General features: G+C 41.7%; 1 protein-coding gene across 2 annotated transcripts; it reads right to left on the bottom strand.

Moving 5' to 3' along the window:
- Positions 1 to 2463: 2463 nt before the first annotated feature.
- On the bottom strand, positions 2464 to 14021 carry ERI1 (exoribonuclease 1). Of its 2 annotated transcripts, none has more exons than XM_034064998.1 (7): positions 13890 to 14021; positions 12840 to 13015; positions 10326 to 10536; positions 8969 to 9052; positions 8177 to 8286; positions 5249 to 5363; positions 2464 to 3380 (listed from the first exon to the last, which is right to left on the bottom strand). In XM_034064998.1, the coding sequence occupies exons 1-7, from the start codon at positions 13968 to 13970 to the stop codon at positions 3138 to 3140; spliced, it is 1020 nt and encodes a 339-aa protein (XP_033920889.1). In that variant the 5' UTR covers positions 13971 to 14021; the 3' UTR covers positions 2464 to 3137. The 2 variants fall into 2 exon arrangements, with proteins under 2 accessions (XP_033920889.1, XP_005149017.1); XM_005148960.4 differs by lacking the exon at positions 13890 to 14021 and adding an exon at positions 13554 to 13681 and having other exon boundaries at positions 2957 to 3380.
- Between the last annotated feature and the right edge of the window lie 415 nt (positions 14022 to 14436).

Here is a 14436-nt window from a genome sequence, read left to right on the forward strand (position 1 = left end):
TTATTAAATTACCTTATTATAAGACAAGCACAGACAGAAGCAGTTTCTATGGACAACTGACCTGCTGAGACTTGTCCCTGTAGCCATACCACACTAGTCTGATGGGAGGCTACAAGCTGTTGTGGCCTCTTCTTCCCCATGCAACTAGCCACATTTATTCCGATGTTTGTTCACCAAGAGAGGTTACTGCCTTTAACCTGTCTGAGGCCTTTTTTCCTCACTAACCCCAAGATTTTGTTAATGCCTCTCCTATTCATATAAATACTTATTAAGAAATGGACTTGAAAGTGCTTGTGTTGAAATTTGCTTGCAACTCCTTTGTTTAGTTTGTGAGTGTTTTTTCCAAAGTCTGTCTACAGTAGCATTAGAGTTGCTCAAGTACAGCTCCTGAAATGTGGAATAAGACAACAAAACAAGGCCTTTTACTATCTCAGCAGGAGAGTGTCTGCATGGGTTTTTTTTCTGCATAAAAAGGAGATTGTTTCTTACATGGGTGTCAATGACTTTTTTCAGCATGGGGTGACTCCTCTAATAAATAAAAGCATTCATTACAGCAGGGATGCACTCAGCAAGCTTCTGTGGGCAAACAAACAAGATCAACCTGAAAAAACATCATTTGGCTGAACACAAGTGTCACTAAAATCATCGTGCCACATTTTGCTTCCCTCAAGGGCCTCCTTCCCCTTTAGGATGAAACCATGCAGGAAGATTTATCCTGTTACTGAGCGTTGTGAACTAGTCATGTTTGTGAGATTTAAACTACCTGTACACAGCAATGTTACTAGTCCATTCAAGAAGAGTAACCCTGGGCCATGCAGAGACCAAGGCCCCCAGGACTGCTGGAGTCATCTCATGCTTTGTAGAGTGAATTCATAACCTGACGTGTTAATAAATACCAACTTATTTTAATAAGTTTCTTTACATTTCAAATAAATCAGCAAACATTCATAAAATTCACTTCAAAGTCACCGAATCAGACATTTTTGTGAAAATAGTTACAGATTAGCTTGACATTAATCCAACTAAGATAAAATAATATCTGGAGTAATTCTATAGATTTCTGCAACTTACTGATAAAAAACTACTTAAGCAGCAACCAGAAAACAATTATTATTTAACCCTTATCTAAAAAATATCTTTCTGAAGTTATTTAACAAAAATAAACAACTCTGTACTTAAAATAAATGATGTAAAATTACAAAAGCTCTTCATTTAGGAAACTTGCAGTATAATCCATACCAAAGCTTTTCCTTGTCAGACCTTTTCATTGGTCTGCGAGCCTGGTTACAGACCTGTAAATAAAAGACTAGTGACAAAGTCTATGATACTGCCCGCACCCAAGGGGAGATCTGCTGAGCTAGACTAAATTTTATCATAGGAACGTGCATCACAGTAACTCCAAAGTAGTAAATTACTGTGGTTCTTCAGAAACAACGAGTGTGGTTGCTATAGTGAAAAGCAAATATATAATTAACAATTTGTACAAACATGGGCTAACAAATGGTATTTTCAGAGTAAGCATATCAGAGATCTGGATTTTATCCTTCTAAATAAGATAAAATAATAAAAAAAAATGAATTCTGAAAATACATCAGAGGCTGGAACTTACAAAGTTCTGAAGTAAAAACCCTGCAAGTACAAGTATTTACTTTCAGGAAAAGAAATGAACATCATTCTAAAGCAGTTGTGGCTGTCCAAATCTGAGAACTCTTTCCACCTCCATATGAAGCAACTGAAACTTGACTAATATTTCTCTCTCTTACATGAATGTGAAATAATGTTTTCACATTCCAATTTAGTAGCAGGAAGAGCAAGGGGAGCTGGGAAGAGTTTTAGCCAAGCAGTGAATGTTCTCAACAAAGCTTCATTATGAATTGGTTATTTTGTTTCCTGGATGCAAATCACAGCAAGAATGACTGAACTGTAATATAGGGATACCAATCTAACTTCTTTTTTGACTTAAGAGCAACCAAAATACATAATCCCACATTGGAGAACAAGCCATTCCAATTCAAAGCTGATCACATTAATGCTGTACTTCATTAAAAGCCCATGGAAGCAAAGCAAATTAACAGCATGGCCTGTTTTCAGTATCACCTTATCTGGGGCAGAAGAAGAAAGCAGAGGTTGCTAATAATTAGATGTGGCCTTCACTAATAAAATTGTATTAAAAGACACAGCTTTATGATGGCAGAGGCACAGGATGTTACCAAAAATAGTTGAGCATGTATTTACTTATGAACTAGAAACTTCTTGGTTTGTTTTGCGCAATAACCACACAGCACAAAATTTTGATGGCCTGGCATGTTTTGAACCTATTTTTACTTCACTCATGGCTGACAGTGTCCAAAAGTGACATTAAATGAAGTGCAGCTATGAGTATAGCAGGAATAAGAGATATGATCCTCAAAGGGAAAATCTGGATCCTTCTCAAGTACAAGTTAAAAGGAGATTACTACCATGCCGCATTAATGGAATTTTTATTCAACACACAGCTCTTCTGTTCAACATGGAAGCAGACAAACATATCCCTCAAAGGAAAACAAAACCAACACCCAGACAACACAATACTTTTCTACTGCTTTAGAACTGATGAACATTCTCCCATTTCTTCTAGACTTTGTAAAAAACCCCAGAAAGTTACCAGCAGGAGCCCTTAGAAGACTGCCTTACCAGGAAAGGCCAGCCCAACCACTCACTATTTCAGTTCTTCCAGCCATGCCTTATTTGTGTGCAATGAATAATCAGATGCTAGATATCATTAAGAGTAGGGCATAGCGAATATATACTACCCACAGGCTGGGGTGGAACAGCCGTGCACAGGGCAAATTGATCTTTACATGTGTTTAAATTACATGTTCGTTAAAGCTTAACACATTGCCTAGATCCCACATATCAACCTTACTGCTGGGTAAGTTGCAAGCAACAGCAAAATATCATAAGGAAAAAAAAATGCTGTAACACAGGCTGCAAAGAGCAAAGAGCTTCCACACTCTTTATTTCAACAGAAATGATCTGTTAAGGTGCTTCTGGATTCTGCACTGCAGACAGGTTGGCTGAGGTGTCTGTTCAGTAAGCTTTGTAGCAGTCCTTCATGGGTATCTGAGAGCAGTTCCTAAGGCAGAATCCCTGTATTGCTAGTTTCTGTAGCGGGGCATCTGTGGAGCAGGGGCTCCCTCTAAGGGGGCCAAGGAGGAGACTGTCATAAGTTGTCCAGCATGCATTCTCTCATTCACCCGCAGTTCACAGCCATCCTGTAGCATCCTTATAGCTATCCTTGCAATGTTTTTAGAATCATCAAGTCCACTGTGAGGTCTCCCATCATAATTCATACCCAGATTTTCAAGCATCATTGTTAGCTTGGTCTGGTTCCTAGGAACCTGATGGGAGAAAGTGAAGTGCATTCAAGAATTAGATTCTGTACAAAATCTTTTTAATGTAACACAATGCAGCAGAAACATATGCAGATTTTAAGTTTACTTAAGTCACATACTACTTTCATGTTGCCTTTTGACAGATTACTAACAATTTAACTTCAAAGCACCTTGGTGAGACAGACACTCTCATTTTTACAGAGGAGACACAGTCAACAGGGGCTTGTCTAGACTCAGAACGATGTTAAGAGCCTCTCACCATTACCAGCACCAGTTCAAGATGTGCCAACACTGGCAACAGTGGAAGCCATGGTCTAGCTAGCTTTAATCAGCCTTATATAAAAGGAACTACCACCCAAAGTGGCATTGCAGAGGGTATCAGATTTTGGTGTTCAACCTTCTGGGTGCCCCCAAACACCAAAAGAACTGATCAAGAATACCTAGAGCAACCCATGTTTACATGGATGACAAACAGCATGAACAGACGAGGAAGCTTAACTGACTTACCCATGGCAAAGTGCTACACCAGCAAAACACCCAAGTGTTCTTCTGATTAACTGCTATACATTTGTTCTTTTGAAGTGCCACAGGAAAACATAAGGGTAACTTCAAAGGAAAACTTCAGTTTGCTCTTGGGGTGGTTGGGGTGGGGGAATGTGGGACATGACAAGTTCCAGGATATTGCACCATACTGCTGGATGCAATAGCCAGGCACAATGGTGACTACACAGTTGCCAAAACCTGGCAATGTGCAACTCCAAAAACAATACCCACAAACTGGCAGGGGAGACATGCTGCATGTTGTGAGATATTCCACAGGGAAGTTATAATACATTCCTTGTCCTTAATTTTACCTATTACTATTACTTAACAACAGATTTGACAGCAGCACAGAATAGCTAAATAGAAGCACTGAACAACTATAAATGCTTAAATAGTTTGCTTGTAAAAAAAACATACAAAATAAAACAAAGCTGACTCCTTCTAAGTTACAACCTATCTTTCATTGCTCTTCATCGAGCACCCTTACTGCTCAATGCAAAAAGAAGAAAGGTCTGTCTAGGTTAAAGCTGATAGGTCTAACAAGACTGTTCTGTGTTTCAGCATGTTTCCAACAGAAATGCTTATGCAGAGAAGGCACAATAATAGGAGACATGGAATAACCCTGTAATATTTGCCCAGCACAATGTAAAGCTCTTCTCCTGTTAAATGTTAACCTCTTTTTTTCCTAAAGGTTACATTAAGTATGGAAAAGCCCTTCAACAGAAGATCATAAGCTAGGCTGAAATCATGTTCAAACAAATGGTTTAGTGTAGACTGATTAGGAATTTGCTAGAAACTCGAATAACCCCTTTTATGGTAACCTGACAGTGAAAGAAAGCAGTAATAAGGATCAGCAATGAACTTGGTGCTACTTTTCTCTTGGCAATTTGATTCCACATTAGGTATGTCCTAATCTTTCTCTCCCATGTCTCCCATTACACTGTCAAAAGCACAGATATCTGAGGGTAGTGGTGCAAGTTAATTTTATAGTACAAACCAAGAAAAAAGAATTGAAACAAAAAATCAATATAGAGTCTTTTTAGGTCAACTACTTCAGTCGAACTTGTTTAAAGAGCACTGGTATGTTATCTCTAGACAACCTTTCATGGAGCACCTGATTCTTGAAAACAAGATTACAATCAAAATGCCATAAATGATATGATCTTCAATTAGGAAAGTGAGATTTAGGCATGAAGCAGAATTAAAAATCAGGCCTTAGGCAACTTCCTTAAGTACGGTAATTTGATACTACACAAGATGACAAGCACAACAGGACATTCTAGACTTTTAAATCAAAACTTCCTGCAAGAGAAATAACAATTTGTACAAACCTTATAGAAGTTCCCATATGATTTGCGAATATTGATCCATCTTTTGGCAAAAGAAGGGTATTTGATACGGCTAATACGGCACTGGGTGTTCAGAAATTTACTCATATCCCAAGATCTTAAAAAGCCAAAAGAGAAAAACATTAGTAATATGTTATTTGGATGCTCTGCTTTCTACATATTGCACAGCTGTAGCATAAAAAGTTGCCTTTTCTTCGGTGACTAGTAGAAGGAAAACAGTTTAGGAAAAGCTCTTTTCCTACACTTATGGTAAAGGATTTTTTAATACGAATTTGTTAATCGTGGGGAGAACAAATAATGACATGGTTTTTGTGTCATTATTTTCTCGTGACAAGGTTTTCACGAGTATGGTTTCACGTCCAGCATGGTTAAAAAAAAAAACAGCATGCCAACCTCTCCACTTATAATGTCTACTCCAAAAACTGCCAATAAACTAGATGCTTATGCAACCCTTGGGGAAGCAAGTGCCACCTTAAGTTTCCTAATTTTCCTAGTTAAATGGGTATGCATGCATCAATCTGCTTCACATAGATCACTGAAACAAGACTGCACCTACTTGTAGGAGAAACCAGACCTTCATGGAAAGAAGATGAAACTACAACCCTATGCACTTCTAGCCTGCACCCCAGCAAGTTTCTAAGCTTCAAGCTAAGATAAAGCCCCCTTTCCCCTCTCTTGCAGCTATCTGTACAATCTCATCCATATGGCAGAGGTTTCACTGCACCTATATTCCTTGGGGAATTTCCTAGAGGGGATTCCTCTGGATGGGAATTCCAGACACAGTTAGGCCCAGTAATATAATCAGTCTTGCACCAGTTTTGTAATTTACTGTTGCTTCCAAAGACAGAAACCTAAAAAATAGTCAAACAGCAGTATTTACCACAGGTCCTTAAATTAAAGTTGGAATGACATTATTTTAATTCCTTATTTTTAAGGTGTACACAGAGCTAAACTGTACACCTCCAATCTTGTGTGACAGCTTCTACATGCCTTCACTGTTCACACTGGACACAATCATATTTCATTGATAGGGGTTCTTCAGCTGAAAAGATGTGATTTGTAATCATTGTCCAAATCTTTAGGAGGTTTAAGAAAAAAGTGTCATGGCAAAAAAACAATTTCCCAGTCACTAAGATGGGTTAGTTAAAAAAGCTTCTGTTATGTATCCATTAATCTCCTATGATACAATATTTTTCACACCACTGTTTATCTGTGTTTTACCTGTGTGAGGAAATCATACTAAGACCCCCCACGCTCTTTTTTCATAAACTCCAGTTTTGTTTTGGGATTCATCTCCCTCTGTATCAATATCGTCACTGTAGCAGAGCAGCAGAGAACTGCCTTTTTAATTCAGCACAGCAGAAGACAAAACAGGCACAGCAACATGAAAATGCAACATTTACCTCAACACAGGTGTCCAGGTTTCAGCTGGGATAGAGTTATTTCGTAGTAGCTGGTGCAGTGTTTTGAATTTAGTCTGGGAATAATGCTGATAACACACCGATGTTTTAGTTTTTGCTCAGTAGCACTTACCCTGATCAAGGACGTTTCAGTCTCTCATGTTCTGCCCATGAGAACAGGCACAAGAAGTCAGGAGGAAGCAGAGACAGGACCCCTGACCCAAACTAACCAAAGGGATATTCCATACCACAGCATGTCATGCCCAGTGTATAAATTTAGGGGAGCTGGCCATAAACGATCAATTGCTGCTTAGGAATGGGCTGGGTATTGGTCAGCAGGTGCTAAGCAATTGTACTGTGCATCACTGCTGTTTGTTGCGTTGAGGGGCTTTTATTTGTTTGTTTGAGTTCCCCCCTCCACCTTTTAGCTTTACATCTCTCTCCTTGTTATTTCCCTTTTCATCGTCATAATTACTAGTAGTACTATTAAATTATATTTATTGTAATTATTAAACTGTTCTTATCTCAACCCACAGGTTTTACTTTTTTTCCCCAATTCTCTTTCCTATCCCACTTGGTGTAAGGAGTGAACAAGTGGCTGCACGATACTTGGTTGCCAGCTGGGGTTAAATCACAACCATGGCTGATGTTAAAAACTCCCTGTTCTACCTGAATACCTCATTCCAAAAGAAGGAGGAAAGCAGACATATTAACAAAAGAGTAATGTTTCACAGCTAAAAAGCAAGCACCACCTACAGAAAAATCCTCTGGCCAGTACTACATAAGGCTCAACAGTACCTTTCATCATGTAACACAGCTAAGGTCACAAGAAAATACCGCACCACAGATATATCTAGATCTCAAGATCTGTTCACTCTGCAGTCATTAGGGAACTTGATTTTCCACACAGACCTTGCAAGAGAGCAAGTTCAGATGGCAGTTAAAAGGACTAGTCAATCCCCCACTCACAAAGCTTGTCAGAGGTGGGACTCACCAAGAGCTATACAGGGAGGTTTCTGTGCTAGCCATTTCTCCTTGTTCTATAAACAGCATAATCATTATTGCTTTCTTGTGAAATATGCAGGATGTATTAACAGCAATACTGACAAGCAAAGGATATAACACAACCACCACACATCTCTGAAACCTCAGATTCAGGAGAGCACAGGAGGTGTTTAGAACTGAAACTGCACTATGTTATTTTCAGGTATTATGTGCTATATGAAAGCTAGATGTAAACAGATCACAACCAAAAAAAAAAAAAAAGGATAAAAAGTCTATTCAGTATCATTTAGTTGCATGAAGAGAGTTGGGGAAGAAACAGTGCCATCTAATGGATTTAAGCTTCATTTCAAATTGTTTAGTTCATCTTGTCTGATTTTCCCAAAAGTTAAAACTGTAATAAAATGGCAAAATGGCAGTGTCATGATCCACATTTAACAACGCTCTCACAAAGATTAGGCACTGTTTCGCAGTTTTAGATTGTGCTGAAGGTTGCGTAACAACATACCCATCTGTCAACATGGAATAGCTATACTTTGTTCCCAGTTCTCGCTGTCTCATCCACTCTATGACATTCTGCAGAACTTGAGTAAATGTTTCAGCTTTATCAACAATGTCCTAAGAGAACAAAAAAAAACCAAAACCCAACCATCAGTGAGGAACATTTTAAAATTAAAAAACCCCAAACCAAACCAGTAGGAAGTGTAAGAACTCTATTGGTATACAGGCACTCATTAACTCACCCACTCACTCACTCAGTTGGCTTCACAGGAATCTTTAGAAACAGGTTACGCACCGAGATAAGCAGACAGTTGGGCACATTTTTCTGAACTTAAAAACAGGCACCACAAAAACACTGAACGAGCCAACCTCCAAATAGCATCTATGAAGGTAACAAGGTTAGCCGGCTGTTGAACTTGGATTAAAGCCTCTGAGCTTGTTTCCTAGACTCCTTCCTGCTCAGTCAATCACAAGCCAATGCAAAGCTCTAAACCCTTTAGAATAAAAATCTTAGAAAAGGAACTGATGAAGTTCAAAATGCTGTTTCCTCTGCTAAGGACTAATTTGCTGCACATGGATTACAAAGTAAATGCTTTGCCCTATAGTCCTTTACAAACAACTACATGACCAATTTAGAGAAAACAGTTCTGTGATAACTGGGAGAAAGGGGGAAAATGAGGATTAAGAGAATAACCCTTACAGAAAAATGACCACTGAGAGATCAGTAGTCTGAAAACATCAACACGACATCTTTTTTTTTCATATTTTTTCCCCCTGAAAAAGCAAAAATGCAAAGTACCTGGGTGATTCCTGTCAGCCTGATGCAGAAGTCTGAAAGCTTGGGATTAATCTCTGGCTTCACGTATTGCTGAAAGGTGTCCTCCTGTAAAAAGAGAATCACTCAGCAACAGCACACTATATAGCCTGCAAGGCAACTTCTTGGGCTTGACTACAGCCAAAAGACAACAGCAACTGCTTGCATCCTACTGGAGGCAAAAAGGTGCATGCAGCTCCAAAGCCAGTATGAGCCTCCTGACTGACCATCATGAGGTTCCCAATGGGACAGATAGCTGGCTCTCCAATCAGAACATGTCTTTCCTCTCAGCTAGGAGACACCAAAAAACAGAAATGCAGGTAAGAAGGGAGAAGGACAGACTGTAATAAAGGGAAAGACCATGGAAAAGGAAAGCATGAGTAAGGACAAGAGAAGTGAAAGGCATGACAAAAGCCTGAAAAATTTAGGTGGTATATCTAAAGGCTCAACTGTAATTCAAGGAAAGCAACTGGCCACACATGTCAGAGGCTGTATACAAGTCACACTCTGGATGCCAGCCAGCCAGAGATAAACACAATGACTGCTCAGTCTGGGAGACTGAGCAGTGCAAGAGTGACAACTGTATTCAAGTTTCATAGGAGGAAGAAAGCCCCAGACTCCTGCTGTTATACAAAACCTTTTGGACAGAGTGAAAAAAAACACTCTGTTTCCTACTACTCTAAAGGTAATACACCAATCTTGGTAATGTTCACAATGTTCTTTCTGCAGTTAGTCATACATGCAGTTATACTCTAATGCAGCACCACAGTGATTACTAGAAATCCTCCTCCTCTCAAGAAGTTCTTGGTAAATGAGCTGTTAGGCAGAGGTGGGTGCACTTCCTCCGTTTCAGAATCACAGTTTCAGTTAGACAGCAGGTCGTTTTTAATAAGACAGCTGTACTGGAACAGAGCACCCAAGGCTGCCAAATGCCTACTAAGTATGTTTAAAATCAGGTTACACAGCTGTCAATCTGGCAGGTACACTGTGGATATCGTCTAGCCTGACAAGAAGGAATGTTCACTTAACCACCCTTTCTAGGCCTCTGCATTAGTCAGTCTCTTCTAGATTGCCTCACACAGGACCACTGAATTTGCCAATTCTTGTTTATGGTGAATCCCTTCAGTCCTAGAAATAGCTTTGTGGATCTGAAGGCAGGGAAAGGAGTTGGGGGACAGGATGACTGGGAAACTGAAAGTCCCTCATAACAACAGAGGGAGTCAACAGCATGATCTATTCCAGATGCTTTAAGAACAGAAAGTTAGTTCTATGTGTATGTAAGGAAGCACAGAGGATAGGTCTTTATGGAAGAAAAAAATACATCAATAAGCAGATAACTTACTATTTCCAAGGTATGTGTGTTTAGTAAGACAACAGGAAACTCAATTATTTCATGTACGAATTCAGGTGGGTTTCCTTCTTCACATGTTGCTTCAAAGTCAACAACACAGATGTAGTCATAGCAGCTGTCTCTATTAATGGGTTCCTTCTGCATCAGCTTCTGTTTCTTGTAATAGTTTTTCAGTCTCTTTTTCAGCACGTCTTTTACTCCTCTGAAGAGATAAGTGACAAAGATCACACTCACATGTGATTGAATATTCCATCACTGTAGAACTAAAGCTCTGTTTAACATTTGAAAGTTTATCATTTATGAACCTAATTTTGAGCATGATCACTTGCAAAGTCTGAGTTCAATTTTACCATCCATTATCTGGAGTTAATGCAGAGGCTGCAATATCACCCACCCCATCCCCAAATAACACAGCAGCCAAAGCTTTTGCAAAGACCAAGTCTTTGCAGATTGCTCCTAGACGATGTCTGGACCTGGAAGCACAATACTGCTTCATTCATATTTCCCTGTGCCCTCTACCTGAAGCGACTGATGCCTGAGATATTTCTGCATCAGTGGCACAGATAACGCAGAATGCAGCTAAAACATCCACATTTTAAATTTGTCTCAATTTAAATTTAAAATTGAGCTTGAGTAACTCAATTCAAATAAAGTACTTGAGATTTCAGCTGTCAGAGAAACTTCCTGGTCGGGGTCCTGCTTTTCAGGAGGTTCGTAGATAACACATGAATTCACAGCAGCAAGTGACTGAAGTTACTGCATCTTTTTAATATGAACATTTTAACACACACGCGCAGGTGCCAGAACTGCCATGTACCAAACCAGAGCTGAATACACAAGGATAATTTACTCTTCCAAGGAACTTATTTTTAAAGTTACACATTACAAATGAAATCACAGAAGCTGTAATAGCTACTTGTAGTAAGTGGTATTATCAGAAAAGCAGCCCACTGATCCACCAGGAAAAAAGAAGTGGAATCAGACTACTAAACCTGCATTTGAGAACATCAGCTGCTTCTGCAAACACAGATAAGTCTTTTTCACTCTGGTTTATTAATCTACTTTTAACTCAATGGTCACCAGTTCATTCAAAGTTGAGACAGTACAGAAGGCGATGGAGGGGAAAAATACCTTTTTCTTCATCAAATCTATAAAGAGAATTGAAAGGGAAGATGATCTGCTATCAAAACAACCCCAAGGAAAAGGACTGGTGTGTGGCAATCTGCTCAGTTCACTACATTTGAGGTGACACACTACTGTTTACATGTAGACATATTCTGACCAACAGAACTGAATTTATTGATGAGGGAAGTCTAGCTTAGCTAAAAGAAAAGTTTAAAGCTTTCTGCATTTACAACTGAATAAAAGCAAATAGAAAATTAATAAGTGAGGAGGAAACCACTAACAAATCCTTAACTACTTGAATTCTGCTTTCTGTTTTTAAATCAGGATAACTGCTGAACAGCTGTACAAATCTAGACTGGTTTACAAAAAATTTATCAGATAAGGATATTTTTTTTTTCCTACTGAGGAGCTAAATCCATTTAACCAAAGGAAGAATTAAAAAAGCTATGCATCAGAACATCTGCAGACAGACTTCACTTCCCACCCACACAAGTCTCTTTACTGTTACTCTGTTCAAAGGAACCTCTGTTCCTTCCTTCCCCCCTCCAACATCCTCTTCCCTACAGTCGTCTTCTCTAGAAAGCCAGACTTCTACTTTTATACTCTCACCTTTCATATTCCCTCTTCCTCTAGAGCAGTAGCTTCTCACTTTGCTGACTCCCCACCACCACTACTTCCTCATTCCTGCTGCAAACAGACACAATACACTTTGTTTTTCCCAGCTGACCTTCTCAACATCCCAAATTTGCTTTGCCACAGCAATATCAGAGGGTGTTGCAGGTCATTTCCAACAGAGCAAGAACCACTCTAAATTCCTAGCCCTTTCCTCCTCCTCAGTGAGCACGCATCCAGCTAATAACATATTCACCTATTCTCCTTATTCTATCTCATCTATTCAGACTAGCAAATCCTGCATCTAAAGGTACCTGTCCTCTGCACCGATTAAATTCCATGTCCTATCATCACAGCAGTTCCAGCCAGTATCAGATCTCTCGTGTAAATAAATTTTACTTTTATTTAAAGTAAATAAAATCATGTACGTCCTGAAGCGAGTTTCTATACCCTAAAGGTCTGCACCGCCACCTGAGAACTTTTGCAGTTCTACTTGACCAAATACATGTTGAGAAGTACCCTACAGTTACATATTGCTCCACTTTCTGTTAGCAGTTGAGGCAGCACACGTTGCTGGTAACACATGAAGCAGCATGACATGCAACAACCCAACAACAAAGGCTGCATCAAGACTGTACACAAACCAGCTGGTGTTTGGTGAAGTGTCTGCTTTTTGCTTTATGGTGTATTTCTAAACTTCAAAATACTCATTCCCTGCATCTTTGCTGCTCTCAGAGATAAACCAAAAGATTCACAAATAGGCCTAACCTGGTTTCAAGCTTGAACTCTGCAAGTTTACTTCTGAGCTCCTCTCTGGTCATTCTGTTGATATAACCATTGGTCATGGCAATTTCTTTGTAAACTGGATCACTGAAGTCGTTTGGACTGGCAGTTGACTTTTTCCCATTAGTTTCTTGGTCACTGATCCTACACTGCTGCCTCCCCTAGAAGAAAGAGAAACATGAAGGTCATTTAAGGTGAAACCAAGAGGCTAAACCATTAAGATTTACACATGATCTTGGCACCAAATCGCAGTGAAGCATCACGCTGCAGGTGAACTAGCTTATAGACAGGGAAGGAAATCAGTACTGAAGCCTAAATTCGACAGACAGCATAAGGGGACAGTAATGTATGTGTCTGAAGTCATGCCTAGCAGCAGCTCCAAGACACAAACGTCTGAATGGGCATCCTAATTTCAGCAGAGAAAGTTAGTTCTCTGGTATGAGCCGGCAAAACCTTAACCAGCATGAAAAGATTCCTCCCGGCACCTCAGTTAGCCAGAATCACAGGATGGTTTGGGTTGGAAAGGCCCCTAAGCTGACCCAGCTCCTACCCCCTGCTATGGGCAGGCACACCTCCCACTAGCCCAGGTTGCTCAAGGCCCAGTCCGCCCTGCTACTGGTTCTGCACCGACTGAGGCACACGGGCAGATGGCCAAGATGTGCGATATGATAAAAGAGTAAAGATGACAAACTACAGCACCTCTACTCCAAACGGCTAGTCACGCACTGTCTGGGACAAGCACACAGGGGGCCGGCCTCCCCGGGCCCGCTGCCGAGGCCTCCCTAGGCTCGGCCGCATGCGGAAGGGCCCTCGGCACCGGGGACGCCCCTCAGTACCCGGGCTGGCCGTGCGGGGCCCGTCGGAACCGCGGAGCACGCGGGTCGGGCCGTGGCAAGCTAAACCGCCGCCATGGGAGGGCCGCGGGGCGGCCTCGGCGCATGCGCGGGGCCGACGGCGGGCCGGGGGCGCGGGAGCGGGCGCATGCCCGGCTCCAGCAGGGGCAGCCGCCGCCTCCCGCAGCCACAGCGCACTCACCGGCGGGCGGGCGGCCGCGGCGGGCGGCGCCGAGGCCTCGTTCGGGGCTGCCTGCGGGCGGTTCTCCTTCTGCTCCTCCATGGCGGCACCGAGGGCCGGGCGCCCGTCGGGGGCGGGGAGAGCGCGGGGCCCGCCCCTGGTCTGGGGGACGGCCCCGCTGCCGCCGGCACCACCTCCTCGTCCGTCGGGAAAGCGGAGCAGCGGCTCGGTCCCAGCTCCCGCCTCAGCGCAGAGCCTCCGCGGCACCTCTGCTGCCGTGCTCCTGACAGAGCCGGCCGAGCTCTGGCGGAGCAGCCTCTGGGTTTGGGGTCACAGCAGCTCTCTGGAAGTTCTGGCTGTGCTGCGGGAAAGATGCACTGGACAGACACCTTATGTATGCTTCCACATCCCTCTCCTTGGGAAAGGGACTTTACACAGGGCATCCTAAATGTGGATGGAGTGTGGGAGGCCAGGACACGGCCACCATGGTGATTCAGCTGGCTCCATCCTCTTCCTGCCCTGTGAAACTGCCCCACATGCTCTTCCCCATAGCCCTTAACCTGCAGCC

Source organism: Melopsittacus undulatus, chromosome 7 (assembly GCF_012275295.1).
Source record: "Melopsittacus undulatus isolate bMelUnd1 chromosome 7, bMelUnd1.mat.Z, whole genome shotgun sequence".
Classification (NCBI taxonomy): Eukaryota; Metazoa; Chordata; class Aves; order Psittaciformes; family Psittaculidae; genus Melopsittacus; species Melopsittacus undulatus.

What these genes read in the sequence shown, in the direction of transcription:
- ERI1 (XM_034064998.1), bottom strand. Translation starts at nt 13,970, where the DNA reads ATGGAGGAGCAGAAGGAGAACCGCCCGCAGGCAGCCCCGAACGAGGCC. An exon ending in GGCTGACAGGAATCACCCAG is followed by an intron (nt 8,287 to 8,968) that starts GTACTTTGCATT and finishes TTGTTCTCTTAG; the next exon opens with GACATTGTTGATAAAGCTGA. An exon ending in TATTCCATGTTGACAGATGG is followed by an intron (nt 5,364 to 8,176) that starts GTATGTTGTTAC and finishes TGGCTTTTTAAG; the next exon opens with ATCTTGGGATATGAGTAAAT.